Raw genomic sequence first — 27,772 nt, forward strand, 5'->3', positions numbered from 1 at the left:
TGGACGTGGAAAGTCCATGACCAAATGTCAATGTCACGAAGTCGGAGTGAGAATGTGTTTGTATTTGGGAAGTGTACAACAGCAGCTATTTTGTAGGTTTGCTAAACACGGTGTCCGTTTCCTCCAGTCCATCTAGAAATTTCTCATTTTTTGGACTCTTTGTTCACCGTGAAGGCAACTTTAGGGAAACAAAAATAGGAGAGGAAGGCAATGCTTTTGTGTTTCATCCACTGCAGCACAACAGGGTTGAGGTAATGAATTATATTTCATAGAGTCGGGTGATAAAACATCAATACGCCCTACAACATATTGCTGATGTGTCAAAATCCGCATTCATGATGAGCACACCCACGCACGGAAACATGGACACACATGATTGCGCACAAAGACCCAGAACACAGCAACAAGGGAGGGTATTTCCTTCACAATGTCTTTTATATGGGATTTGAACCCACTATAATCTCAGTATACTGCATTTAATACTGACAAAAATAATATAAAACAAATTAAATTATAGAAATAAAATGAAATCAAACAGAATGGAAGAAAGGGGTAGGAGGTTAGCAGTTTGCAGAAGGCATCAATAAAAACGGCAATGCAACATTACCTGCAAGGACACCATAAAAACCAACCATGCAGCAAAAGTGAAGCACTGGTATAAAGTCAGTTGCTCTGCTCATTGAATAGTACATGTGTGCCAACAAATGTCTGTGACGGAGTCCTTGACAGCAGACACAAACTGTCAAGTATCATACGCATGCTTCCACACTCCTCTTATTGATCTGGTTTAAAACTCGTGGTCTGAATAATCCTCAAGATTAAAATATGGCTTTAAAGACTCATCATACAGGCAACCAACGTGGCTGCCAAGCCTCTCTGGAGGAGATTAATTATGCAGGTTGTCTCATTTTTATCACTCAAGTGTTTTGACAGAAAACATCACACTGATTAGGCCTGATTGTTTTTGCAGCTATTTACTATGACATAGTTCACAAATGTCATTATCGTCTAATCAATGCTGACCGTTGCTGTGACCTACAAACCCCATTCAATTACAACCAACAAGAGCAGACCTGACACTGAACCAACCAGGCCACTGCACCATAACACCAAACAGCACTTTTTCCACGGTACGACCAAACAGGACTCACAAGGCATCAGACCAGTCAGACCAGTTCAGCATGTTCACATGGAGCAAAAATGCGCACATTCAGAACAAAACTCAAACTGAGACATTAACTGCTGTCATCAAAACAGGAAATTAAAAGAAAATCTCATTTGAGAAATCAGAGAAATTGGAAATCAGAATTATGAGATTCTAAAACCCAAACCTATCAAGCCAACGACCTGAAGCAGGTTCAATTATTTTACTCAGACCGAGTGACAATGACCCTGACCTATGAGATAATGAAGATGAATGACTATGGGCGGGGCTTGCATTGAGCCAGGCTATGCGGCTGGTTAATATCTCTCCAGGGAGGCTTTTGTAGGGCATTGTGGGCTGGAAACATGCTAAGCCTTGCTATAAAAAAATCCCTGTTCAGCTTGGTGGAGACTACAACACAGAGTGAGACTGATAGATCCTCAGTCTGTAAAACGTTACAGTGAGTGAACACACTATAGGACTTAATGAGCATGTTCAGACTTATTCTGAAGGCCACAGTGGGAATGGATTCTCTTTCTCACACACTGTGGACAAAGGCTTGCCTAATGCATACACACCACTGTAAGTCATGTGGGCATTAAAATGAACATAGAACAGAAATAATAATACGCTCTATTGTGAACAAATGCACTGGAGCTAATGTTTTGCTAAATGACGAACCAAATGTTGATTTTGCTAGGACTTCTATTTTGAAAGGAACATGCTAACACTTCAGGTGTTGTGTTTTGGTGCTATATCATTAATATTACCTTCTGAGTGCTTCTGGTCCAAGTCTTGTTAACATTTTGTTATCCCCTTTCACTGGGAAGGTATGTGTCTTCTTTGCTTTGTCTACTTTTCAAGTTGAGGTTGAGTTCCTTTTATACAAAAATCTGCTAATTATAAAAGAAGTTAGTAAAGGCATGTGTGTATCAAGGAGCCAGCGACCATGTTGGCTATTGTGGAGTAACATTGTCAAAAACATCAGTTTAATGATACTAGGGCTGCTCCCTAGCTGACCACGTTAGTCAACCAGAAAGGTCATTAGTTGGCAAGATTTCATTGGTCGCTTAGTAACAGAAAAACAAAACAAAAACACAAAACAAATGTGAAACTCTATTAGGAGCTGCACCTTGTCAAAATAAATCAAAACCTGTATGACTGGACCATGTGGGGATTTAATTTGAAAGGACAGACACAGGAAGTGGCCATGCTCGGCAGTCAGACAAGACGCACGTTAATTTACAGGGCTGGTACCTGCGGTTATTATACGGGCTAGTTAATGACATGTCGGGCAGGAAATCCAAAGTGTGGTATCATTTTGAGAAGGTGAACGACGAACCCAAGGTGACATGTAAACTTGTCGCCTATAAACATGACGTATCATCTGAAACATGTCAGTAGCTACATGCCCATTAGCCACTTAGCACAATCATTACTACTTTGCCAACAGCGTCATTAACAGGCGGCTCGCTCAGCGTGTGATGTGCACTTGTAGATAAAATATAGGCCTATATTAATGAAGGTTCATTAGTACGGTTTTGTATTTCTCTGTAATGTAGCACAGTGTTAACAATGTTACTGATACTATTCTTTCTCACACCTTGAACTCTGTTGCCCCGCCCAAAATATATCATTTAATAACTAAATTAATATTCTAAACATGCAGGCCACTAGTTGACTATTGGCTCTAAATGACGACTATTGGTTGGCTGGGAAAATTCTTAGTTGGGGGCAACCCTAAATGCCAGATATCAATTCTTAATATTTGAAACTTTTAAAATTAATTCTCCTTGGTATCTTTGCTGTTTTTTTTTTCACTTGCACTTAATTGCATTTTGGCTGAGTAACAATCTCAGAGGCTTTTGATATATGCTGCACTGCAGGAAGAATACTGTTTTCATTTACATTTTAAAAAAAGTTTAAATTACTGTTACTGTTTGCTACAGTAATTCTGCTTTTTTTAAGGTATATTATCAAACTTCCAGCATCCAGTCCACTGATGTGGAGCATTGTTTGCATGGCTGTGGTTACAAATATTGTACACAAGAATGTAGTCTGGTTAGTCATTTAATTTGTGAATTTTTTTTTAAAATCTTTCTGTAACATTACTGTGCATTATGCTCTCTTTTTGTTCCTGACTTTCCCCTGCAAGGCACAAAGAACGATAATGCAAATGAGACCCTGTGAATGGTGTGATCCCTACAACTGCAGAAAAGTTACGCTGCTGCCATGTCTGCTGCTTGGCAATAAAGTGCTTAAAGACCATCCCGGGAACTATGTGCTTTGTCCACTACACAAGACACGCACATACACACTCCACACACTCCACACAAAACTCCTCCTAAAGCAGCTCAGTCGGCTGAGTCTGTTCCAGCACTTTACAGAAACCAAACCACTCAGAAAGAGGCTGAAAATAACCGTCTGATAGCATGGTGTGGATGCACGATGTGCTAAAATTAGACTCCTTGACTAACCTAAACTAGCATCTGTACTCAGCCTACACTCAAAGACAGCTCTGGTTGAACTGGTCACAGTATGACACAGCAAATCAAGTCGAGAGGAATCACTGAGTGTTTTTTTAGGTTCTTTCATCCTATTTCATGCAATCAGCAGATAACACATTGCTCTAAACAGAATTAAAGACGTGCACCTAATGGGATTATTTCAGACTGAGAACACTACATGTTTAAATATATCCTTATTTTGATCTGTGTGAGGGAGGAAACAAGTCAACCTGATGTCTCACCGCTGGACTAAACTATACTTGACACTGTCGCCTCCCAGCAACAAGGTGGATTCAGTTCTCACCGCGGCCAGCTGGGACCTTACGGTGTTGGCATTTGTGTATTTCCCCTCACAGGATGCTTAGCCTGCAGTAGGAGAGATTGGAAAATCTAAATTCATAGGTGTTACTGCCATGGAAACAAAAGTGGGTTACTAAATGAGTCATCCAAAAATCACACCCAAAGGATCCCTAAACCCCTGGTATTGGATCTTTTGTTTTGGCAGATGGCCATTTTTAAATCAGTGACTTGATTCATTTAGCAGCTACTTTGATCATTAATAAATTGTTGGAGTCATTTTTTAAAACATTTGCTGATCCCAGCTCCTCAAACGTGTTTTATAGCATTGTAAATTGAGCATTTCTGTTTTGGACTGTTGGTCTGACAAACCAAGACAAATTAACATGTCACAATAGTTTTGAGCAAACTTGAATGTTGAAGCATAAGAGTAAAACAAATAATTAATTTTCTACCTATCCATCATTGCAAAGTAAAACATAACATCAGAATTGCATTTTTAAGTGTAATCACAGGAGTCTAATCGAGTCCATTTGGCAAAGCACAAATCATTAAAGACAACGCTATACTGGACCATACAGTCACCGCAGTATATACTCAGCAGGAAAATGGTGACCTGTTTGACACATTTTTTCTGCCTGGTTAGCTCTGAATGTTACCCCAATTATGTTAATAATCACCACAGCATTGGATGGTAGGGAATACAGAGAACCTCCAAGCAGAATTAACTATTTAATAGACACAATAATTATGTGCCAAACAACATTATAACTGTTTAAACTCGAGCTGACCGTCGATTAAAAAACAAAGAGCGGCATTTCTGTGCTCAGTCAACCAAGCCAAGGTTCAGATACATACTGTACACACAAAACGATTCCCAACCTCAAAAATGAAAGCAAAACTAAAAGGGAAGCCCCCTTTGAGGTCACTCTGGGTTTTGTCAGACTCTGGTCTGACCACAAATCCTGAAATACAAACACCCACTGAATAACTTCCGAGAAATAAAAAGAGGAGGGAAAGAAAGATTAACCATGAAGTTGCCTGACACTTTAAAGACAGAACAGAGGAACAAAACGCTTGCTCTCCACAGATTGGTGAACTTTAATGTATTTAACTCTCCATTGACAGAGTGATAATATATAGAGATAAGAAAAACATACAAGAAAAACCAACAACACATTTAGATGTAGGTCTTAAAAAACTAAACAAATGTGCTGCAGCAGAGTAGACAAACATCCTAAGTGCTACATGCTGACAGACTTTATGTGACATAACTGTGCAAACACAAGGGCCATGTGATGTTGCATGACAACTGGCAGTATTTCTCAACCCTGTACATAACATACATTACTATTTACTGCAGGTCTAATGGAAATTGCTGTTCCTTTTTTACCACTGTAGTGGAATATCTTCCACCATTAACTATCATATAAATAAAAAAACTAATCTATCTCTTGCTCTTAAATGGTTCTTTCCAGCACTGCACTCTTAGGTCATCATTCTGTGATCACAGGAAAATAAAAATGACCAACCAACCGGAGCTAACAAAACTTAAAATGTAAACGCAGCAATAAAGTCACATCTATTCTTAAAACTTTTCTGTAAAGAAAGTAGTCACTCTATAATAAACTTCAGCAGCCTGCAGCAAAGACTGGATGCCACAGTCTGCTATCAAAGGGAATTTAAAATGTGGAGGATACTTGCTCTGCAGCCTTCAAGGAAGAGGTTTTAGCACCACTAACAAAAGACACCGGTGCAGGCTCCCAGGAGAGGACATTACAGGTGATCATCGGGGAGTACAGAACTGGGTCACTTCCATTTTCTCACTGCCTCTAATGACAGACCTCCGGGTTAATGAAAAGGAGAGAGGGGAGGCGGGAAAAGACAAGTTGGACAAGATCCTAGGCTTTGCTCTGTTCTGCCATGTAAGCATGAGGTTCTTTTCCACCTTGGGACTGTGTTACAGTACATTCAGTCTCACAGAGGTGACCAGAAACAGTAAGGTTAGTGTTCTTAACAAACACACAATATTTGAACAAATTCTGCAATGAATTTGCAATGAATGAATTAATGATGAATTATTATACTATTATTATGTCATTGGGTCTTACCACTCATAGCGTGTCAAGCCAAAACAGTATAGCTTTTGAGATTTCAACCTTCGTGTGTGGGTATACCTTTCCCATCACCACTGCTTCATACGGCGATGGATAATGCTCTTGGTACCACTCTAATATGGTGCTGTATTTGTTCTGTAGTGTCTCCCAATCTGTTTTCCACCACCTTGACCACCTAATACTCATGCATTACTTTTATTAACAGTTTCATCTCATTGTCAGTCCAAGCAAAGAAATCTTGCGTTTCACGTTTTGCCATCTCCATAATTTTTTCATTAATTAAGCAACAAACCACAGAGTAGACAATCTACTTCCTGTTTACATAGGAGGCACATGACTGATGTATGTGAACGGTCATGTGATATTCGTTTTCAGGCGTGTTAGTATCAAATTCATACTCCATCTTTGTGTATACTAGCCTATAAACGGACATTCATTCTGAAACAGAGCTGAAACATTTTTGATTTCCATCCATCCATCCATTTTCTAACCACTTATCCTCCAGCTGACATTGGGCGCGAGGCAGGGTACACCGTGGACAGGTCGCCAGACTATCGCAGGGCTGACACATAGAGACAGACAACCATTCACGCTCACATTCACACCTACGGACAATTTAGTGTCACCAATGAACCTGCATGTCTTTGGACTGTGGGAGGAAGCCGGAGTACACGGAGAAAACCCACGTTGACACGGGGAGAACATGCAAACTCCACACAGAAGGGCTCCCCCACCGGGATCGAACCAGGAACCCTCTTGCTATGAGGCGACAGTGCTAACCACCACACCACCATTTTTTTAAAAAATGAAAACATATTAGCGTGGATGTGGATTTAGTTTTCACAGATACCAATATGTGAAATGATGAGGGCTAATGCTTGCAAATGTGTGGTCAAGACAACCAAGGTCAAAATCAAGACAAACTGAGGGAGAGAAGTAAAGTACATTGTGTAACTTGTGGCAGGACTGAAGAAAAGACTGTTTCCTGTGGTTTGAAAAGTTGAAACCACACTTCAAGACAAATAAGCACAAACACAGAGCTACTATGATGCTGTGATGCACCTTTTCTCCAGTTAGCAAGCTACATACTGTTTCTAATTTAAACAGGTGACTAAACAGGATTAGTTCATGTTTTATCATGTTGCAACTGTGATCTTGAAAATCCCCTGCGCCGAAATTTTGCGCGGCCCAAAACAACTGCATGACAGATTATCCTCTGCAGTGTAATACAAATGTAAAGTCAATCTAACAGAAAACTGCTGTCATCTCAGCACACATTTGTGTGAATGCTGACACCATGGAGTCAGACACTGGCTCCACACTCCCCATCATCTTGAAAGTAAAGCAGAAATTAGATTAAAATCTGTGCCACTCTAGATCTAATTGTGTTGATGTGTAGCAGCTTTGTGCTGTGTTAGCGCCACTCCCACATACAAAGCAAACAATGAGAAGCAATAAAGCAGTTAACTGTTGGTGACAGTCTCTGGCTAGGACAAACACACACACTCATACACTTTCCTTTATTCACACCAGGAGATCAAGTTCAAGAAGTTTGACACAACGCCAGCCCTCCAGTGTTGTGGATTTAAATGTGAGCAAGGGATCTGTGAATGAGTAGCACTGCTACAGTATAGGCAGGACAACAACATGAAATCATGCGAGTCAAGCTGTCCTCCTTTTATAATAGAGGTTGTATTGAATGATTTTACTGGGCAGCGTCATTAGCAATAGTCGCTGTGACACAATGCTCTGTTCAAATCTTTTAAATAACAAATATTTGCTGGGCTGTCTCCAGTCTTTCCAGCTTTACACTGTGTCAATGTTGATTTACGTCTGTCACGCTTCAAAAGTTTTACAGTTTTGTTTTTCTTTATGATTCTCCTCTTTTCCTCCCTCCATCTCCTCTGCCCTGTACACTATGTCTCCTGGCCCCTTTCACCCCCATTCTCCCTCCTCTCCCCTCGCCTCTTCCCCAGGGCACTGTAGTGCTCCACTCCCAGTCTGAGTGAAGCTCCGCGGGAAAAAAAAAAGAAAAGGGGGAAGCCTTGTGTGTATTTGACAGACAAGCAAATTGATAGAGGATATAACCATATTCCTCCCTTCATTATCAGTGTAGTTTACACTGTGAATAGATGCCCTGCATTTTCTGAGGTAACTCAAACTCTATGGTGTAGGTGGCTGCAGTAAGCTGACGGGGAAGTTCAATAAATGTCAACGAACAACATCAAATCTGGACTTTAAATCACAATGAGCAATAGATTGGTTGTGTGTTTGACATTTTAGGTGATATATACACGGAAACACCACACACTGATGGGGGCGGCAACTTACTAAACAACTTATGTATCAGGCAGCTAGACGTGTAAAAAAATTTAGCACAACATAATGTGAAACCCCTGTTGTGTTGATACAGTAATATTGTCTGGATTTCACACATTAAATGTCACACCCACAGGTGTGTTTCACTCTCAGCCACAGGAAGCAGGCAGCAGAATTAGTCAGTCCATTATATAAGTCTCATTTGTCTCCTGTTAGTCACACAGATGACTCTATTACTCTCCAACAGACAGCACAGCTGCTTATACTGCTTTAAGGTGCTGGACATCTTCATCTGTTAATACAGCTGGGCACATATATTGCCCTCCCCTCCTTATCTTTTCCTCCTCTCAGACATGTAGAAGCACACGTTTATTGTGTAACACTCTGGCTTTTCACCACACTCAACTGCAGTTTAATTTCCAGCATTATCACAGTTTTTCTATGTTCCTTCTTACTGGTTTTGCACAGGCATAGACTACACAATTCAAGGGCAGAACATACATGCAAAAAAATATGTACACTGTCTTTTAAGTCTGTGTTTCTTGAAAATTTTCAGTAATGTGCCAACCTTTGAAATACTTTTTCCAGCCAAGTGCCCCCTGAAGAACACTAGGTAGAGACACAGTGACCAAATGTAAATGCAATTGCGATTAGGGCTGGGGCAATATGTCCTAAGCATTATATCACCATGCATTTTTAGGCTATATCTCGATATTTTTAAATCATCAATGCTAGGACTGGGAGACAAAATAGAACATAGCATTTTTTTTGTTTGTTTGTTTTTTCCAGAAAATTCTAACACAATGAGATATTTGAACAATAATCATCAGTAATGTGGATATAACAAATAAGTGGGTTAAAGCAAGCGTTAAATCAAACAGAAAAGGCTGGTAAGTTGATACATTTACATCACTTTGGTATAATGCAGCCTTTAAAATTAGGTAAAAAAAAAAAAAAAACATGTATGCCATATCACGATACAACAATATCCAAAATATAAAACTATATATAGTCTCATATCTCGATAACAATATAATAACTTCATATTGCCCAGCCTAAACTGTGATTGGGTTTGTGGCAGCAGTTTACAGCAATTAATGACTGCACTGGAAATAAAAATACTGAATATAAAATGTGGTTTATCAAACTTATATTTACATATTTAATTAAACGTATTATTGTATTGTTATTTTAGGACTCATGCATTACTGATATTCTTTAAATTAACTTTTTTTGTTTTTAAATTCTGTACCCCCTGCAGTACTCCAAAGTACCCCTAGGGGTACCTGAACCCCTATTTGAGAAACTATGCTTTAAGCGATAAATATGTGTGATTTTAACTTTCAATTTTCTTTTAGAGTGACTATTAAACATTCGTTCAGGGACAAAAGCAGCTTCTGAAACATTTACGGCAATGTTTATTAATGGGCACCGTCACTGCTAAATAAACCAATAAATAAGTACCTGGGCTAGTGTTACTTATACCTTTATGTCTCTCATTTTATTAGATATGTGATCAATGTAAAAAAGAATTAAGCTAAAATATACAAAAGCTAAACCTGAGGTTATTATGTTAGAATATAAATCTCAAATCTTAAAGGGACATTTCTGCAATTTAAACTTGCACTTCAATAAGGTTGAAGGACTTGTGTAGTATCTCTGTGACAAGTGAAGTGACCTTCTTGTGTAAAAATCAGTTTATTGGTCAGTTAACGTTTTGCTGCATCATGCTTGTACGCTTCTCAGAGACACCAGAGACTGTGTGTCACTTACAGCCAACACTTGATTAGAACATCTGATCTCAAAATTCTTTGTAAATATGTTGTTCTTTCATCATGTCTGACTTATATACGATTACACTCACAGGCTAAAAATCCATCATGTTTGTTTTCCCTCTGAGCCACTTCCTGTACAACCGCTCTCTCAAACTGTGTTTTTCTGCAGACCAACAAACAGTGGTTTATTTGTTCAGTCCGGTCAAGCAGAGCGTTGATACAAACTCACCGAGTCATTCTCATGCTCTGTGTCTGGATGAAATACCAAAGCCACTCTGCTGGAATTCCTCACTTCCCAGTACTGACTCCCACTTCTTTACATTGTTTAGTGTGTGTGTTTGTGTGCGCACTACTATGGCCTCTGTTTCCAGCTCCCACATGATGACATTGTTGTCATAACCACGTCAAGAGAGTTATCCACAAACCGAGCGCTTGGCTGGACTACATTACAAAAAACCCCTAACTAATGCCTGCCATACACCAGAAGACTTTGAGAACACTTTTCAAAGACTAAAGTCTCTCACATTTACAGACAATCTGAGTTTTTAGTCGCATAGTATAGGATTTTGTAAAGACTGGGGATTTTACAGGCTAACTATTTGCAAGACTACAACTAGATTTCTTTTAAGAGTATGTCCCATCCTGCTCCTGGTGGAAAAAATAATTCCTTACGTGCCGTGTTAAAAAGCAAACCATTTCAAAATCTAATATTTCTTACTAAAATAAGTGCTAGTCTGGTAAACACAGACTCTTGTTCACTCCACAACTCCACCAGTTTCTCCTCTTTTTCCACAATACAAGAGACCTGACTTGTTTGATTCTTGCACCTCTCCGGAGGCCACTCCATGTTTACTGACTAACCGGTTTACTGCTTCTTGTTTGGTTACTGCACTGCTCCTGGTTGTTGACAATGTTCATGTCATTGAACTAAAGTATTTGCATGCGTCAAGACTAAAGACTTATGATAATATTAAACATGTTTGATTTTGTTGCAACGTCAAGACAGGAAAAAGACTACATTTTATGGCCACACTACACCAAACGATTGAGAACACCAGAGCCTGCAACCACTGATGTATAACTGTCACGATTTTAATCCCGACTTTGGAAATTTGTATGCGACTGTGACACTGCTTGAGAAGTCGTGCAAGGCTGGCATTATTCTTACAATTGTGGCCATTGTGACTATCAGTTGTAAACAAGGGATATACCAGCAAGATGCCCAGAGGTACACCCCTATTAGCTACACTGTTCAATAGCTAATCCAGGGGGCTACTTTCCATTTACTTTAGATTGGATTTAGAGACAAAGGTTTATGTAATATTTAGCGTTTTTTTTTTTTTTAGAAAGCTTTAGGTGGCTAACACTTCCTCCACTGATATAGATTGTTTTGCTCGAGTCACATGTCCCAAATTTCTAAAACAGAGTTGACATTTAGAATAAGTAAAGAAGCTGGAATTTTCCTTTAATTTAAGATTTTACATTATGCTGGAGTAAACTATAACACTGATACATAGAAGTTGGTATTTCAACATGAAAAAAATCATCACTTCAAAGAATATGGCTGTAGATCTCAATGTTCCTTGCTGGTTAAACACTGATGCCTCCGGACTCCAGCAGTAATGATGCGTCTCCAATTAGCGGATACCTTACATAAACTAACAAGTGCAATGTTCTTGTGTAGGAACTGGCTGTCTCCTGTCGCTTCCCACCTCAGCGTGCTCCCTGATCATTAAGCAAAGTACAAGAGATGTGACGGTGAAGCGAATCACTCCTGTTTCTCTCCTCCATACATCCCTCAATGACATATTTAATTTGCTTCAGTAACTACAAATGTCTGAATATTTGGTTGAAGAATATTCAGTGTAAGTGATATCATGCTCAGGGATGTGGCTGATAGTTCTGTGAATGTCACACAGTATAAAATCCTAAAGCAGACAACCTAACCATTCACAAAGCTCTTAAAAGTTTCTCTGCAACTCAGTTTCTTAGTGTATTCCACACAGAGCTGTACAACTAAAAGCTTCTCATTCCACTGACAGCAGTATGACTAAAAGGCTCCTGCCATTTCCACGCAGACCCTTACATATCAAACCTGCAGATTCATTCACAGCGACTGAACTCTTTCTGATTCAACCATCAAACTTTATGGACCCTGCTCTGACTCTGATTTACTGAGGGAACTTTTCCGTCTTAACTATCCTCAGCTTTTGATCCGGTTTAAGCCCAGAAAGAGCCAATATGCATTTTTAATGATCCACCAGGTATTAATTATTTAGTGTTGAGTGGATTTACTGCTACGTGGCCAGCAGTTAATGGTCTGAGCTTCTATTTCCACCTGCCGTATAGACACACTGAGGGCCAGTGTGGATACATAGTTGTGGGGTGTGACTGGACGAACCTTAGAATTGGGCCCATGGGTTTAACTTTAGCTGCTGCTTTTATTGTTTTAGCATGACTCCTCAGTGATGCTGTGTTATAAAAACAACAGGAAATTGGTTATGTATAGACTCATGCAAAAGTATATCCCTCTCAATCATCACTTATGAGCCACTAGAAGTGTGAGGCAATGTATTTTTCTGCAGATACTCCTGGGTACAATGCACAGGTGAGGTCAGGACTTTATAAAAAAAGTTGCCACTAGGTGCCAGACCATAAGCAGCACACATCCAAGAGGAAGCTACAAAAATCGCAGACATGGCACCCAAAAACAGAAATATAGTGAGGAGGAACAGCAAGCAGAGTGAATCTGAGGTTGGCTTTTATTTTCGCTGGCAATACTGTTCACAACAAGTAACAGTAAAACTACAACAACCTTGCATAGTATACCTTTAAACTTTCCAAGGATATCATTATTTCTGATGTTCATTGCAAAGAAAGTCCAAATTACACTTAGATATGTTCATACCAATGGGTACACTGCAATCAAGAACAGCTCATAGCTAATTCGGCATACTTTTAATGGTCACAAAAAAAAGAGCTAAAGCTGTAGCCCATAGGAGAACTTAATACATCCGTAGCCCATTTTCACATTTAACTCAGATTCATCAAACTGTGATGGATCATTAGTCTTTCAGATCTTGTGCAACACTTCGTGTAATTTGAGAAGACCTCTTAAAACTTTGGCACACATATACCCCGCAGAGAAAATCACATGACCCAGATACTGGAAAGCATACTGGCAATCATTTACAAAACTGTCTTATAAACAAGCAAGGATTCAAGTGCTGTAAGAAACCTCTCTGCATCTAAGATGATGCTGGTTTCACTTAAAGTGAATTTGACCAGCGGGACTGAAAGATAACGACCCTTTTTGATCCATTTTAGATGTCCAGGCCTCAGACTGAATGAGACAGGAGAGGTTGAGGGTGATGTTGGTGCCTTTTCACACAATCTGTCTGTCTTTGATTTGCATGAAATTACCCCAAAATCAAAGTATTAATTGAACTTGAAAAGGCAAAGCGGCAGCGCAGCGAAGTGATGCTCACTGTGACGGTTAAAATAATGAATGTCTTTCAAGTGCCAAATGCGCAGGGGGGAAACTGAGGAGGTTTTGATGTTCTTCAGTGAAAACTGTACATTTCAAGAGCAGAAAATTGTGAGATTCCCTCCCCTTAATGAAGAAGTAGCTTGAAAACAGCAGTAGTTGACTCACCAAGACTCTGTTCTCCGTCTTGTCTCCTTTGATCTCCAGTTTGACTCTCCTCCTCAGCGACAGCTTCACCTTCCTCCCCACTGCATCCCTCACACTCTCTACACGGGGAAGATAAGAGAGGAGATAAAATAAGGAGAGAATCACTTGGAAGAGTTTGAAAATCTGTACATTGAATTAGAAGAAGAAAACTGTTGCCAAGAGGTTTATCGTGCATTACAAAGAGTGTCTTTATATTCTCTTTCCCACAAAGTCTTAACACAGACCCAATCTGAATCAGCAGAGCACAGATCATTCTGCGGCAGGGGGAATGATTCTCCAGATCCACTGATTAAAAGAGAGCATCGATGAAAAATGTATCAAGTCCAATTTTAACACACCACAGGAAAAATGATCTTTCTCCTAGTTTTCATTTAACTTGCGCATCATGAATCCCTCTCCTGAGGACTGATCTGTGTCAGATTTCAGCACATGTGCAGCGAGATGTGAAAGTGTCAGTAATTCTGATCTCATATACACACGCACACATATATACACAGTCAGTCAAACTGGTAAAGTGAACAAACTGCGTGCACATCCTCACATACCCATCTATAATAATGCTTAAAAGATAAGTTAGATCAACAGAAAATGAATTACATAACAATTTAAAAAATAAATTAATCATTCAAGACATTTATCAAGCAACAAGTCTAATGGTGCTGTCAGACAGCATTTGGCTTCCTCTTACTTCTGTGTGTGGTAAGACATAATTCACTTCTGGCTGACCCGCCCTCTTCAATTTGATCAGGTTGATATTGAAATTGTAGGGTTGAGAGATGGCTAGGACTGAACTCTCATTCAGGAATTGGCTGGAGCCTATCCCAGCTGTCACTGGGTGAGAGGCAGGGAACACCCGGGACAAATCACCAGACTATCATAGGGTTGAAACATAGAGACAGACAACCATTCAAACCTACAGCCAATTTAGAGTCACCAATGAACCTAACCTGCATGTCTTTGGATTGTGGGAGGAAGCTGGAGTACCCGGAGAAAACCCACGCTGACACGGGGAGAACATGCAAACTCCGCACAGAAGGGCTCCCACACCCTGGGTTCAAACCCCCCCACCCTGGGTTCGAACCAAGTTCCCTCTTGCTGTTGCTTGTTGTTCTTTTTCTCAGATTTAAAGTCAAAGCTTTAATATTCTACTGTGACTAAAGGTCTTAACAATTCAATAACTAAATAAAAATATGTTACACATTTCAATTCATGCATCAATTCATCTCATTTTATCATAACATGTACATAAATGAAAGAGCTGTGTATACAGTGGCGATCCCAGACTATGGTGGAGGCCCAGACAGAGAAGTTCATTAAGGCCTCCAAACACCCCCTGGTATCATTTTTCCTCCTCTTCTTGTTTTTACTTTTATTTCTGGTAACTAGAAAGGTATGTTAGTTGTGCATATGGTTATACCTAACACATGTATGACAGTTACAGCTGGCTACATGGCTGTCCTAACTAATGGTATCCAGCCTTTATGGGAGTTTTAAGGGGCTTTATTGTTGTCATTGCAATATTTGCCAATATCTAGGGCCTCCTTTCCAAATTTTTTTGGGGGCCCCCAGACATTTGCCTTGTTTGCTTCTCCTGACTGTGTGCCCCTGGGTGTACACTGCATGTTGACTGTGTGATGTTATGTTGGTCATACTATAGAATGATTTATTGCTCATGTATTGTGAATAATACAGAAGAAAAGGATCATTAAAAATAACTGCATACTGAACCACAATGTTGGCATAAAAAAATGCAATTAGATTATTTTCCCATAAGGTTCAGCCCCAGTTCACGCCCAGTGGAAGCCTCCGCTGCCAGAGAACTGGTTTAGAGAGTACAACTGGGTCAGCCGCCTCTCCACGTTCCTCACTCACCCACCACACAGCGGCTGATACAGTCGGCGCACATGTGTCTGAGACAGAGAGGGATTCTGTGTGTACATCTGTGCTGGCATGCAGCGCATCCCTGCCTACAAGCTTCCACAAACCATCATCAGATCAAAGAGAGACTAATAATTAGGCAAAGTGCAAAGTGGTTCATCTGCAAGCCTTTCTGGACAAACTTCACAGAAATTGTGCACCATTTCCTTTTGCAACATTTCCAAAACCATAGCCACAGACACCCCATAAGTCACAGAGATGTCTCTGGAAGGTTTCTACACAAAATGAAACCTAGTATGTTTTAATGAGCCTGGGCAGTTTTTGGTCCCAGACAAAGAAAGTTCCTGACAGACTCTCATTTATCATTTTGCTACTTATTCAGTTCATTAAAAGTGTGACAGGAGTGGACATTTTACCAGCCAGCTGCCCTGTTCACATAAAGCAGTTAAGGCATGTGTACACTCGGTCACACTGGGATGACTTTCAGTGGGGATTCATGTGGGAGGTGGGGAATGGGGACCTATGGCCTTGTAAAAAGCTCGAACAAACAATTCACAAGCCCATAAAATCAGTCTCCCATTTATTGACCCCCCACCGATCCAGACTGGTGTGTTGATGATGTCACTAATTAGAGCTGTGGTTTTTAGCTTTCACTCTTGAGAGCTGCTCATGGCAAACATTATGAAGGTGTTTAAGATCATAAAAGTCACACATAGTATGAATAGTTGTAGAAAACAAATGTTAACACATAAACCCAAAAAATGATTTATTAATTATGAAAAAGAGGTATAGTCGGAAGGTTTTTTTATGTGGCCTTAACTATCAACACTTATATGTGTGTTTGCAGAGAAATTGAGTGAGAATTTTGACAGTTTTTACATTGTTTACATGTACATATAGTGTTTTTTAAGTGCTACAAGTGAAATAAGCAGTCAGCGCCATGGCGGAGCATTTTCACCTTAGAACTGCAGTGCACCAAAGACAGTCTCAAAAGCACAGATTCATCCAGCAAGGGTTAGTTACATCACAAACCTAAGCAACCAATCCTGTCAACTTGCAGGGTATCAGCAGAGAAACCAGGTTATGTATCGGTATGCAAGTTGAGTTTCACTTTCATCTTCAATTCTATTTGTCGGAACTGGTGTTCGGTGTGTTTAGGCCCAGATGTACCAAACCAATGCCAGAGAACTAGCGGCAACGACAGCTGCCTGCTGCGTCCCCTCTTGTCGCCATGTCTTGACCAAAAAGTTGCACAAGAATACACCAAAGCGACAGCCAACAAGCGCCTATGTTCTGTGCCAATATGAGAGGACATACCCCTCCATTCCAGCAGATGCTAGTCGTCTATAATCGTCATTCAAAAAGGGAAATGGGAAGACCGTCTTGAAACTAGTTAGCCAGTCAGCATGTTAGCAACACAATCCAATGTTAAAAGAACAGTGAACAATAACATAAGCCATCACAAAACATTCTGCTTAAGAGCTCAATAGCTAAAGAAAAAGAATCTTTCTCATATAACAAGTTTCTTTCGACCTCACTCCCTCTCGACTTTAGCTCTTTGTTTACATTCCTCAATTCCTTTTCTCTTCTTGTGCGCTAAGCTGAAATGCCAATCAGAGTGATCTCATTCGCTGATGGGCCCCACTGTGCCAACGCCGATTCAACATGCTGAATCAGCAGAAAAAAAGTCAACTAGCGCTGACGAGGGGCAATGGTGCAGGACACGTCGTACCAACGAGGGCGGCAGATGCTCACCAACCGCTGAACTTTGACTGACGGCCAACCATTGGCTTGGTGTGTCAGGGCCTTTTGATGAGCAGAGCCGAAGGTGAGCCAGTACGCTCAAGCTGCAGGCAAGCGGCTGAGGGGTTGGGACCAATTTGCATATTCATAAATCCATGCATACTAAATAGTGCAAAGGTGTAGAGTTACATCTAAGCCATTTAAGGCATGAAGGGATTTTTTTTGCATGGAAAAAACATCTAAATATGGAATTTTAGCGTACAGAGAAGACTTTTTAGGGGTTTAATCAATGCCAGGAGGAACTTTAAAGGTTTCTAACAAACAGGAACTAGTTTACAGGTAGTAACAAACACACAGAGTCTCAGGTGAAAGGCTCATAAACATCCCTAGTATAGCAAGAGAACTCTTCAATGCTCAGCAATTAACTGCTCAAAGATACAGCTTCTACTGCCTGTTGAACTTTGATGGGTAACCTGAGTCATTTCTTTGCCTTATCACATCTCTTCACCTTCTATGACGTGTTGAAGTACAAATCAGTAAAACATATTCTTGGCACACAAACACAGTTCCTAAATGTGTTCACCTCACTGCTCCATGTTAGTTTCCTGAACATTTCTGTAACTCAGTCTATGGTGCTTCCATCTGCAGCATCATGCTGAAATTCCTTGCCAAGAGTTGTCTTGTATGCTGCTGAATCACCGGCACCAGTGAATGTTTCAGACAATGGCTGGTTATATAGTCATCCAGACAACACCACATGATATGTGAAACATGATCATGACAAACTAATTTCCTTAGGTTAAGTGCCTACTGCTGGGATAATCAGTCAGCTAGAATCAGGAAAGCTCTTGAGGTGAGGGGATGAAGATAGAGAACTTACTGACACTTAGCTGGACCATAAGAAATCTGCATTAATAGTCGTGGAAAAAATGTCGATCCACACTCAGGGAAACACCAAATGAGCCCCATTTAAACTTGTTTTCAGTATCTTGGCATGCTATAGTCATCTTTTTTGAATTTGTATTATAGAAACTAAAAGTATTGAGCACCCTAGACCTCAGGATTACCTTTGCGGTCTGTACAGAGCTTGAAAAAGAAAAGATATGCACATCCAAAATACTTTCCAGAAGACTCAGATTGAGAACTTTGACCCACTGGTTGGTCAGTCATGCTAAAATTCCAAATCAGATCCCAAATGTATGATGGCACCCAGTCTGTTAGGCTGATTCTGGGGGCAAATGATGAACAAGAATGCTAGAATATTTAGAGTTGATAGAAAAGGAGCAGCCATAAAACATCTTGAGTCTTTGGTTTGAATGTTTCACTTAGTGTAAACATTGTTACGTCAATGAAGAGCCAGATTAAGCTGATAGAGAACACACAGATGTGATACTGTCAGACAGAGTGGAATAAGATGATTTTAACAACCTTAAAGCTACTTAAGGGGCAACTTGAGGTTTATACTAGATGTTAACCAGTTAAAGAACATACTATGCTATACACACTTAACATTAACAGGGTGAAAATCCCCTCATCAAACTGAAAAAAGGAACATAGTTTTGTCTTCTAATGTCTGCTCCTTCTCACCTATTTTAGGAGCTCATTTAAGGAGCTCGACCAACAGTAATATAAGCGACTGAGTGGCTGACACACTCTGTGACTCAGTGAGTGAATGCATGTCTGACCAAGTGACTACATGACCTAGCATTTTCCTTTAAGCCTCATCTACATTCTGCACTGCAAGTCTCTTAAACTCAGCCAAAAAACATTGTAGTCTTGTGTGTGTGTCCGCAAGAGATGCAGAGAGACAGAAAGAAAGAGCTCATGCTTGTCCAACATTGCACTGAGGTGTCAAAAACTGAGCTACTTTGCCAAACAAAGAGACCATGGGCTTGAGCCAAACAGGCTGCAGGACTCAATCAGTACAAATAAATCATAAAAAACATGACTGGACAGACCGAGGGAGGATTGGTCGAAACTCCAGGCGAGAGATGTGAGAGTGGACCCAAGGTTACTGTGGGGAAAATAACCCTGTAAGTAAGTTATGAGGGCTGACAGGCTGGCCACTCACATCTAAACTATCCTGCTTTTCTTCCAAATATAGTCTGTAGACCACATTACATCAACAGCACAAGCACCTTCATCAAGAACAGCAGGGCTCCATGTGTACACAGCTTCAAGCTTTACTGCAGGTAGAGCATTTACAGCCTCATTGGAGATGGGAGATTATAAACAGCCTGGAGTAATGTCTGGTTTTGACTGTATCACCTGAGGAAATACATTTTAATAATCCCAGTGTATATTCTAAAGGATAGTCATGATCACAATGAGGATTTCACAATAAAAGTGGCCCTGTAGGAAAATGGGTTGGATACTATCAACACTATAGGAGCCATAGTAAGTATGGATGTGTTGTATGAGTAAATATAATTCATTGTATCTGCTCAACACACTACAGAAGTCAGTGAGGAGCACATGCACCCTGTGAGTTAGGAATATGAAAGAGGCACTATCAGTGATTGTTCCAGTCTGGACACATGGCTACAAATGATACGCTCTTACCCAGGAGCTCTTTGGGGACCTCTGACACTTCTTCGCTCATTTTGCTGAAGATAATATCCCAAACAACCAGGAGAGTCCAGTCAACACATCGAGAAGCCTCAAATTACTAGGAAACAAGGAGCGCGAGAGCGAGAAGTGTCAGGTGGTGCCTCCGCCGCCGCCGCCGGTGTGTTTCTCCCGGTTACATGCTCCTCTCCTCTCGCGGTGTCCGGACAATGTATCCGCGGTTGTGTGATGAAGAAAGAGTGTGGGAAAAACAGCTGCTAGAGTCGCCTTAAAATCATGTTGAACGCCAGCAGATACTGCGCTTCTTCAGGGAGATGAAAAGACCACCGCTCACGCGCTCTGGCCGTGGCCCTACCGTAAAGCTGTCGGTAATACAGTAGCCTACCAGCCAATAGTGGGAACCGGGGCCCCTCCCCGCTCGGTGATGCGACAGCCAGGGAGCCGATGCGATGCCGGGGCGGTGTGGCGTGGCAGGAGGGGGCGGTGGTGGTGGTGTCAGCCAGATATTAATGAGCAGCCTACAATAGTGGTTCCCAAGCTGGGAACCAGGGACCTCTAGCGGTCCTTGGCGAGGTCTCATGGGGTCCCTATCCCATGCTTGTGCTGCAGCATAGGAGCAGCACTATAGCTGGCCCTAACATAGGAGATTAATACAGGACTTATTATAACTAGCCTATAATAAGATCACTCTGACATCACGACCACGAGAAGCCTAGAAATGCACTTTAAACCTCTAAAATACTGCACAAAAATTATACTCCTCTGATAATGTGCTTTTGCAAGACTGTGCAAAAAAGTATCATCCATCTGTGTTATGGCTGCACATATTGTATCAGCCTACTTTTTGGGAGGACTTTAAGAATAATAGAGTATATTTTGCAAAACAACACATGCAATTATTCTGAAGGAGAAAACAATGTTATGATTTATTTTGCTTTGTTAACTTTTTCACCTTATTGGGGTAATTTCATACTCATAAAGCTAAATGTCTTCATTCAACCCCAATTTTTAAGTTGTTTTTGGTTAAATTTTGGATCTATTAAATTAGTAACAAATAAGAAATCTATGTCAGTAGCTATAATTCACTCAGAAATGTTTGTTTGGTGAAGTCTGTCACATAAATTATCCTCATTTCTTCTTCTCCTCTCTGTAATATAATAATGATAATCATTATTATCATTATTGTTGTTATTGTTGTTATCATGTATATTGCTTGGTGATATACTTAAAATCCTTTTTTCTTTGCCAATTGGACTGGTATCATTGATTGTCCGTACATTCTTATAACTAAATAAATAAAATAATAATTTTTAAAAAAGGTGAGAATATTGTCCCTGCAGAGAGGCCTACTTTTATTCTATTAAAATGGTTACAATATTATTAAATAGCCTATACAAATAAATATCCATGCTTTTACTGGGGATTTTTAGAAATTCAGAATATATACATATTGGCAGCATTTTATTTTTTTTTTCTCCTTTTTCAAAATGCTTTCATTGAAAAAAATCTATAATGGCCTTTTAAGCCACTTTACCATTACACTTGGTGGACTGTGATCTGGTCATAATAGTCCATACCAAGTCAGTGAGAGGTTGCAGTTAGTTTTTTGGACAGTGCAATATGATATTCTGAAGAAAACTACACGTTTTTTTTATTGTGAATAATATAAATAAACAAATTAATTGAATATATTTTAATAACTTACCTTACTACTCTCTGATAGGGTTTGGACAAATTGTAGTAGCTTCTACAGGCTGCATATTCAAATGTGATAAAAAGAGAAGATAGCGACACTTTGTGGTGATTTGCACAAAGTACAGCCAGACTCATATTAGATCAGACCGGTATTCTTTATTTTGCTGCTGCACGTTACGTTTTCAGTTTATCACTCAGTTTCACAGAACTTCAAACATTTTTATAATAACATTTAATTGTCGCTCACTTTCAAACATAAGTATTTATGTATAATCTATCATGTAATGTCACAATGTGTTGTTAAATATATGCATCATTCTCCCAAGTTTAACAGTTGGTCCCTTTTTCCTTCATGGAAATCCTAAGTAAATAGTCTTATCTTAGCTTATGATACACAAACATCTATGAAATGATACTAGGTCAGTCTCTGAGGCAATGAATGTAGGCCTCTCAATTGAAATGCAAATGAAAATACCGAATGAAGACCAACTGGGATTTTAAAGTTGAGTTCTAGGGGAAAACTGATTGATATTCGGTCTGAACGGCTCAGACCTCTTTTCACCATCTTTTCAACCAGCTAAAATGCAGTTACAGCATCAGCGTGTCAAAATTACAAATTTGTTTCATTCACAGTTGTAGGTCAAACTAAAGACAATACTGATTAGTGTGTAAGGTGTTTCTCCAAAGTCATATTGCATAGGTGGGTGAAATGTGGTCGACATGAAGGCGTTATTTCAGTGTATTTAATGTTTAGTAAATGTCACGAATGTAGAACTGTATAGCCTGTGTGCTGTCAGCAAGAAGCTTTCAGGACCATTTTTGTTGGTCTCTTGTCTTCCAGCAGCTCAGGGGGAACATCCAGTCTTCAGCGTCCAAGGGACGTACTCCCCTCCAGATGCCTCTCACCTACCCGTTTGCAGTATAGGCGCTTGAACGACAGGCAAAACTATCCTAAGCTGTATTCACCAAGCCACCACTCCAACCTGGACTCAGTCATATCCAAATCGACAGTCACTTGCTTAAAGCACACCCTCACTGAGTAAAATATCCATTTCCACCACTCTGACAAGAAAGCCAAACTTTTCAAACTGCTCATTGACTCCTAGCAAAACGCTACTCTCCCTCTCCAAAGTCAAGACCAATTCCTGGTTCCCAGTGTCGTGGGATGACATCACGACGCATTCCACCAATGCCGAGGAAGCTCGCCCTTCCACATCACCCCACTCTGATGGCCAGGTTGTATCTACCATACAAGCTTCCTCCGTTTCAGCAACGTCTTCTTTTCCTCAAGTGTCACAAAATACCCAAGCATATGCATCCCTCCATCCCAACATCCTTTCTTCTTCTCTTGCTCCTACTTTTCCTATCCCACCTTCTTCAGCCACCTCAGCTCCCCTCTCATTGATACTGGCTATCACAGCCACACAGAGCGCTCCAACAACTGCAACCTATAGTGGTGTCAACAGCCACAACTCCCTGATTCCTACTGTTCCTTCTTTTCCCCCTCACTTCTCCCCTCCTTACCCTGCCGCTTTCCCGTCACCCACATGTACCTATTCTTAACCATTCCACTTGTAATGCACCCCCTTTCTCCACAGCTCCACATCTAGCCAGTTCCAGTGTTTTTCCCCACATATCCCCCTCCACCTAACAGCTTCACACTAGCCATCGCTTAACCCCTGGTCTGCCCAGCTGCATCCACCCGACCATCACCCACACGTAGGCAACAGATTCCTACTGGTCATTACATTGATCTTGCTTAGTTATTAAATCCATCCACATGCAACTCTTATGTACCCACAGAACTGCAAACTGCAATTGGCTCCATTGAACTCAAACAGCCACTTCCTACCTGCACCAAAGAACTCAGACCGGTTGAATTTCAGTCTCACTATACCGCAACATCATTTGTTCTGCTTTCCCCAACCTCAGGTCACCCCGACCACTGGCATCTTTTGGCATCCTCTGGAAGGGCGCATACTACTTCACAGTACATTTGTACAAAGTATTTTGACTCCTTATCTGAAGAACTCTGCTGGATCTTAATAAACTCCTGGATGACTTCCTTATCGTCACACCACCTTCATCACCCCCAGCACACAGCCTCAACACTCTGACCTCTGCATTCCACAAACTCAGAGCCTCTCTCCCAGACAAATCAGAAGGTCCAAGCACCTCCCTGGAATACCTTGCCATCACCCTTGACTCTGTCTCACTCCATGCATCACTGCCTACTGAGAAAGTCCAACAGATTTCACTGCTCATTTCCAGTTTCCCTCTGGCCCACACATGCACCAAGCGCCAACTTCTTTCGCTGTTAGACAATCTCAACTACACTATCCTTATAATCCCATAAGGTTGATCCTTCTTGCCACACCTCCTTTCCATCACCACATTTGTTTCATCTCCCCACGACCAAGTTTCGCTTGATGAAGCATGCAAAATGGAACTTAAATTGTGACACCAGTTCCTCTGCCCTTGGAATGGCATCGCTTTCTTTTACGACGACTACATCACCAGGCCCAAAGACATCCAACTCTTCACCGACACAGCCCCTTCTGTTGGTTTCACCAGCTACTATGGCAGCAGGTGTTTCTCCGCCAAATGGCCTCCTGAATTTTCATCCCCCATTCCTTCCTCCACAATCTACCAAATGTATCTGGTTGTCATAGCAGCCATTCTTTGGGGCCACAAATGGTCTAAGAAGACCATTGCCATCTACTTTGACAACAGCTTTGTCGTAGACATCATTAACAAAGGACGTTCCCATTGTCCAGACATTATGCAGTTAATGCGGAGGCTCTCCCTTATTTCAGCCCAGCCCAACTTCATCCAAGCCTCCCACATCCCAGGTCATAAAAACTTAATCACTGATTCACTGTTTCATTTCTCCTTCCAAAAATCCAGGCAATAGGCTCCAGCCTTCAACCCCATTCCAACTCCAGTCCCACTGTTTTCAGCTATCATCTTCAACTGACCCCACAGCTGGAACATCTAGTCAGCACTTTGCAAGATGCCATCCTCAAAAGCCTTACTCAGCAAACACTCTCTTCATATCTGACCAGATGGAACTGCTTAAAACCATTCCACACCTCCTTCAGCCTTACATTCCCTTCATTTGAATTAAATCTTCCACAATACAAGTCTATATCAGCAGTATTAACTTCTTGGTAAAACTATCCTCTGGGGCACCATGTCCAGCCCTGTCCCAGGCCTCTGGGGGCCTCTGCGGGGCTGAACCACATCCCATGCCTAAACGTTTGTCCCTCGCTTCAGACCTTCCCACCCCTTGCATCCAAACCCTCCATTCAAATTATCTGACTCCATCAACAGATTAAGTCTTGGAATCCATGTTTCTACTGGCATGAAAATACAAAAACTAAATGTTTCTGACTGTGAATTACGTTATATACATTACTCTAATTTCCCCCATCATTTCCCCCACCTTCTCTCTTTCCCTGTCCCTACATCCCCTCATCCCTCCATCCCACCCCCCTCATCCCTTCATCTCACATCCCAAGATCCTCTTCCCTGCTTTGCCTCGCATTGCCTCAAAGACTGACCTAGTGATATTTCACAGGTGTTTGTACATCTTAAATTCAGATAAGACTATTTATTTAAGATTTCTAAGGAGTGACAGACAGTTAAACTTAGGAAAACGGTGCACATATACAGTATAACATCACTTTGTGACACTCAGAGTGTGGGATTGAACACGGTGTTAAAACAAAAGGTATTGATCAGGGAAAAGATGGTTTCTTGTCTTACTTAGAGATTTTTGTCATCGATTCTCTTCCGGGCGGCACGGTGGTGTGGTGGTTAGCACTCTCGCCTCACAGCAAGAGGGTTGCCGGTTCGATCCCGGGCGTGGGAGCCCTTCTGTGTGGAGTTTGCATGTTCTCCCCGTGTCAGCGTGGGTTCTCTCCGGGCACTCCGGCTTCCTCCCACAGCCCAAAGACATGCAGATTGGGGACTAGGTTAATTGATGACTCTAAATTGTCCGTAGGTGTGAATGTGAGCGTGAATGGTTGTTTGTCTCTATGTGTCAGCCCTGCGATAGTCTGGCGACCTGTCCAGGGTGTACCCTGCCTCTCGCCCGATGTAGCTGGGATAGGCTCCAGCCCCCCCGCGACCCTCAAGAGGATGAAGCGGTTAGAAGAAGATTCTCTTCCATCACAGTGTTACATGCTCTGAGATATTATTAAAACTGGCTTGGTCATTTTTGCAGTGCATGTGCATCATCATGAGGGAGAATCTGTGTTCTTGTCTACACTTGTAACTATTCAGAAATAAAGAGATGCAAAAATGCAATAAAACAATGCATTAGTTACTCTGTTTTACAAGAGTAGCATCCCCTAATCGAATAGATTTAAGGTTAAAAGATGTCTTCTGTAGATACGCCACAAACAGTTTGTGACAGCTGTCCCAAGGGCTGCTTCTCATCTTCAATTCAATCAATCAATCAATTTTATTTATAAAGCCCAATATCACAAATCACAATTTGCCTCACAGGGCTTTACAGCATACGACATCCCTCTGTCCTTAAGACCCTCACAGCGGATAAGGAAAAACTCCCCAAAAAAACCCCTTTAACGGGGGAAAAAAAACGGTAGAAACCTCAGGAAGAGCAACTGAGGAGGGATCCCTCTTCCAGGACGGACAGACGTGCAATAGATGTCGTACAGAACAGATCAACATGATAAATTAACAGTAATCCATATGACACAGGGAGAGAGAGAGAGAGAGAGAGAGAGAGAGAGAGAGAGAGAGAGAGAGAGAGAGAGAGAGAGAGAGATATGCAGGTAATGACAGTATCTTACAACAACATTAATGGAAGTAATAATATTATAGTTATAGTTCTGGTTACTGCGGTACAATATGTTGAAAGTATGTATTAATACCTGGCAGTATACATGTGTGACAATAATCATATGTGTATAATAACAGAAGAAGTATGACTAATGACTAATGATGGCAGCAGCAGCAGCAGGAGGCATCTGGCGGGACCACGGCAGCAGCACAACCACACACGTCACGCTGTCCAGGCACCGCTGTGATATGAGTTAATCTGAGAGACAGTGGAGCACAAAGGCTCCGGAGAAGAAGCCGAGTTAGTGACATCCAGAATGGCCGGGTTAGCTAGATGCAGTAATAGGATACGAGAGAGAGAGAGAGAGAAGGAGAGAAGGGGCCCAGTGTATTATAGAGGGGTCCTCCGGCAGACTAGGCCTAAGTCAGCCTAACTAAGGGCTGGTACAGGACAAGCCTGAGCCAGCCCTAACTATAAGCTTTATCAAAGAGGAAAGTCTTAAGTCTAGTCTTAAATGTGGAGACGGTGTCTGCCTCCCGGACCGTAACAGGAAGATGATTCCACAGGAGAGGAGCCTGATAGCTAAAGGCTCTGGCTCCTGATCTACTTTTGGAGACTTTAGGCCACGAGTAACCCTGTGTTCTCAGAGCGCAGTGTTCTGGTGGGATAATATGGCACTATGAGCTCTCTAAGATATGACGGAGCTTGACCATTTAGAGCTTTATAAGTTAACAGTAGGATTTTAAATTCCATTCTGGATTTTACAGGGAGCCAGTGCAGAGAAGCTAAAACAGGAGAGATATGATCGCGTTTCTTAGTTCCTGTTAGTACACGTGCTGCTGCATTCTGAATTAGCTGGAGAGTTTTTAAGGACTTACTAGAGCTACCTGATAATAGAGAGTTACAATAATCCAGCCTTGAGGTAACAAAAGCGTGGACCAATTTTTCTGCATCTTTCCGGGTCAGGATAGGCCTAATTTTCGCAATATTACGCAGATGAAAAAATGCAGTCCGTGAGGTTTGCTTTAAATGAGAATTAAAAGACAAATCTTGATCAAATGTTACTCCGAGGTTTCTTACGGTAGTGGCAGGGGCCAGAGCAATGCCATCTAGAGAAACTATGTCATCAGATAAAGAGTCTCTGAGTTGTTTGGGGCCAAGAACAATAACTTCAGTTTTGTCTGAATTTAACATCAGGAAATTGGTGCTCATCCAAGTTTTTATG

At 41.1% G+C, this 27,772-nt stretch overlaps 1 protein-coding gene across 5 annotated transcripts in view; it reads right to left on the bottom strand.

The window, feature by feature from the left end:
• Positions 1-20,491, bottom strand: part of LOC125893543 (F-actin-uncapping protein LRRC16A-like) — an 88,535-nt gene extending 68,044 nt beyond the window's left edge. For all 5 annotated transcript variants that reach the window (XR_007449897.1, XR_007449896.1, XM_049584274.1 and 2 more), the window contains exons 1-2: positions 20,037-20,491; positions 13,815-13,912 (exon numbers count right to left, since the gene is read on the bottom strand). Coding sequence is in view for 3 of the 5 variants with exons in the window: in XM_049584274.1 (XP_049440231.1) it covers positions 13,815-13,912; positions 20,037-20,076 (138 nt within the window). In the remaining 2 variants the exon portion in view is untranslated. The remainder of the gene's footprint in view (positions 1-13,814; positions 13,913-20,036) is intronic.
• Positions 20,492-27,772: the final 7,281 nt, after the last annotated feature.

This window comes from Epinephelus fuscoguttatus, linkage group LG8 (genome assembly GCF_011397635.1).
Source record: "Epinephelus fuscoguttatus linkage group LG8, E.fuscoguttatus.final_Chr_v1".
In the NCBI taxonomy this organism is placed as follows: Eukaryota; Metazoa; Chordata; class Actinopteri; order Perciformes; family Serranidae; genus Epinephelus; species Epinephelus fuscoguttatus.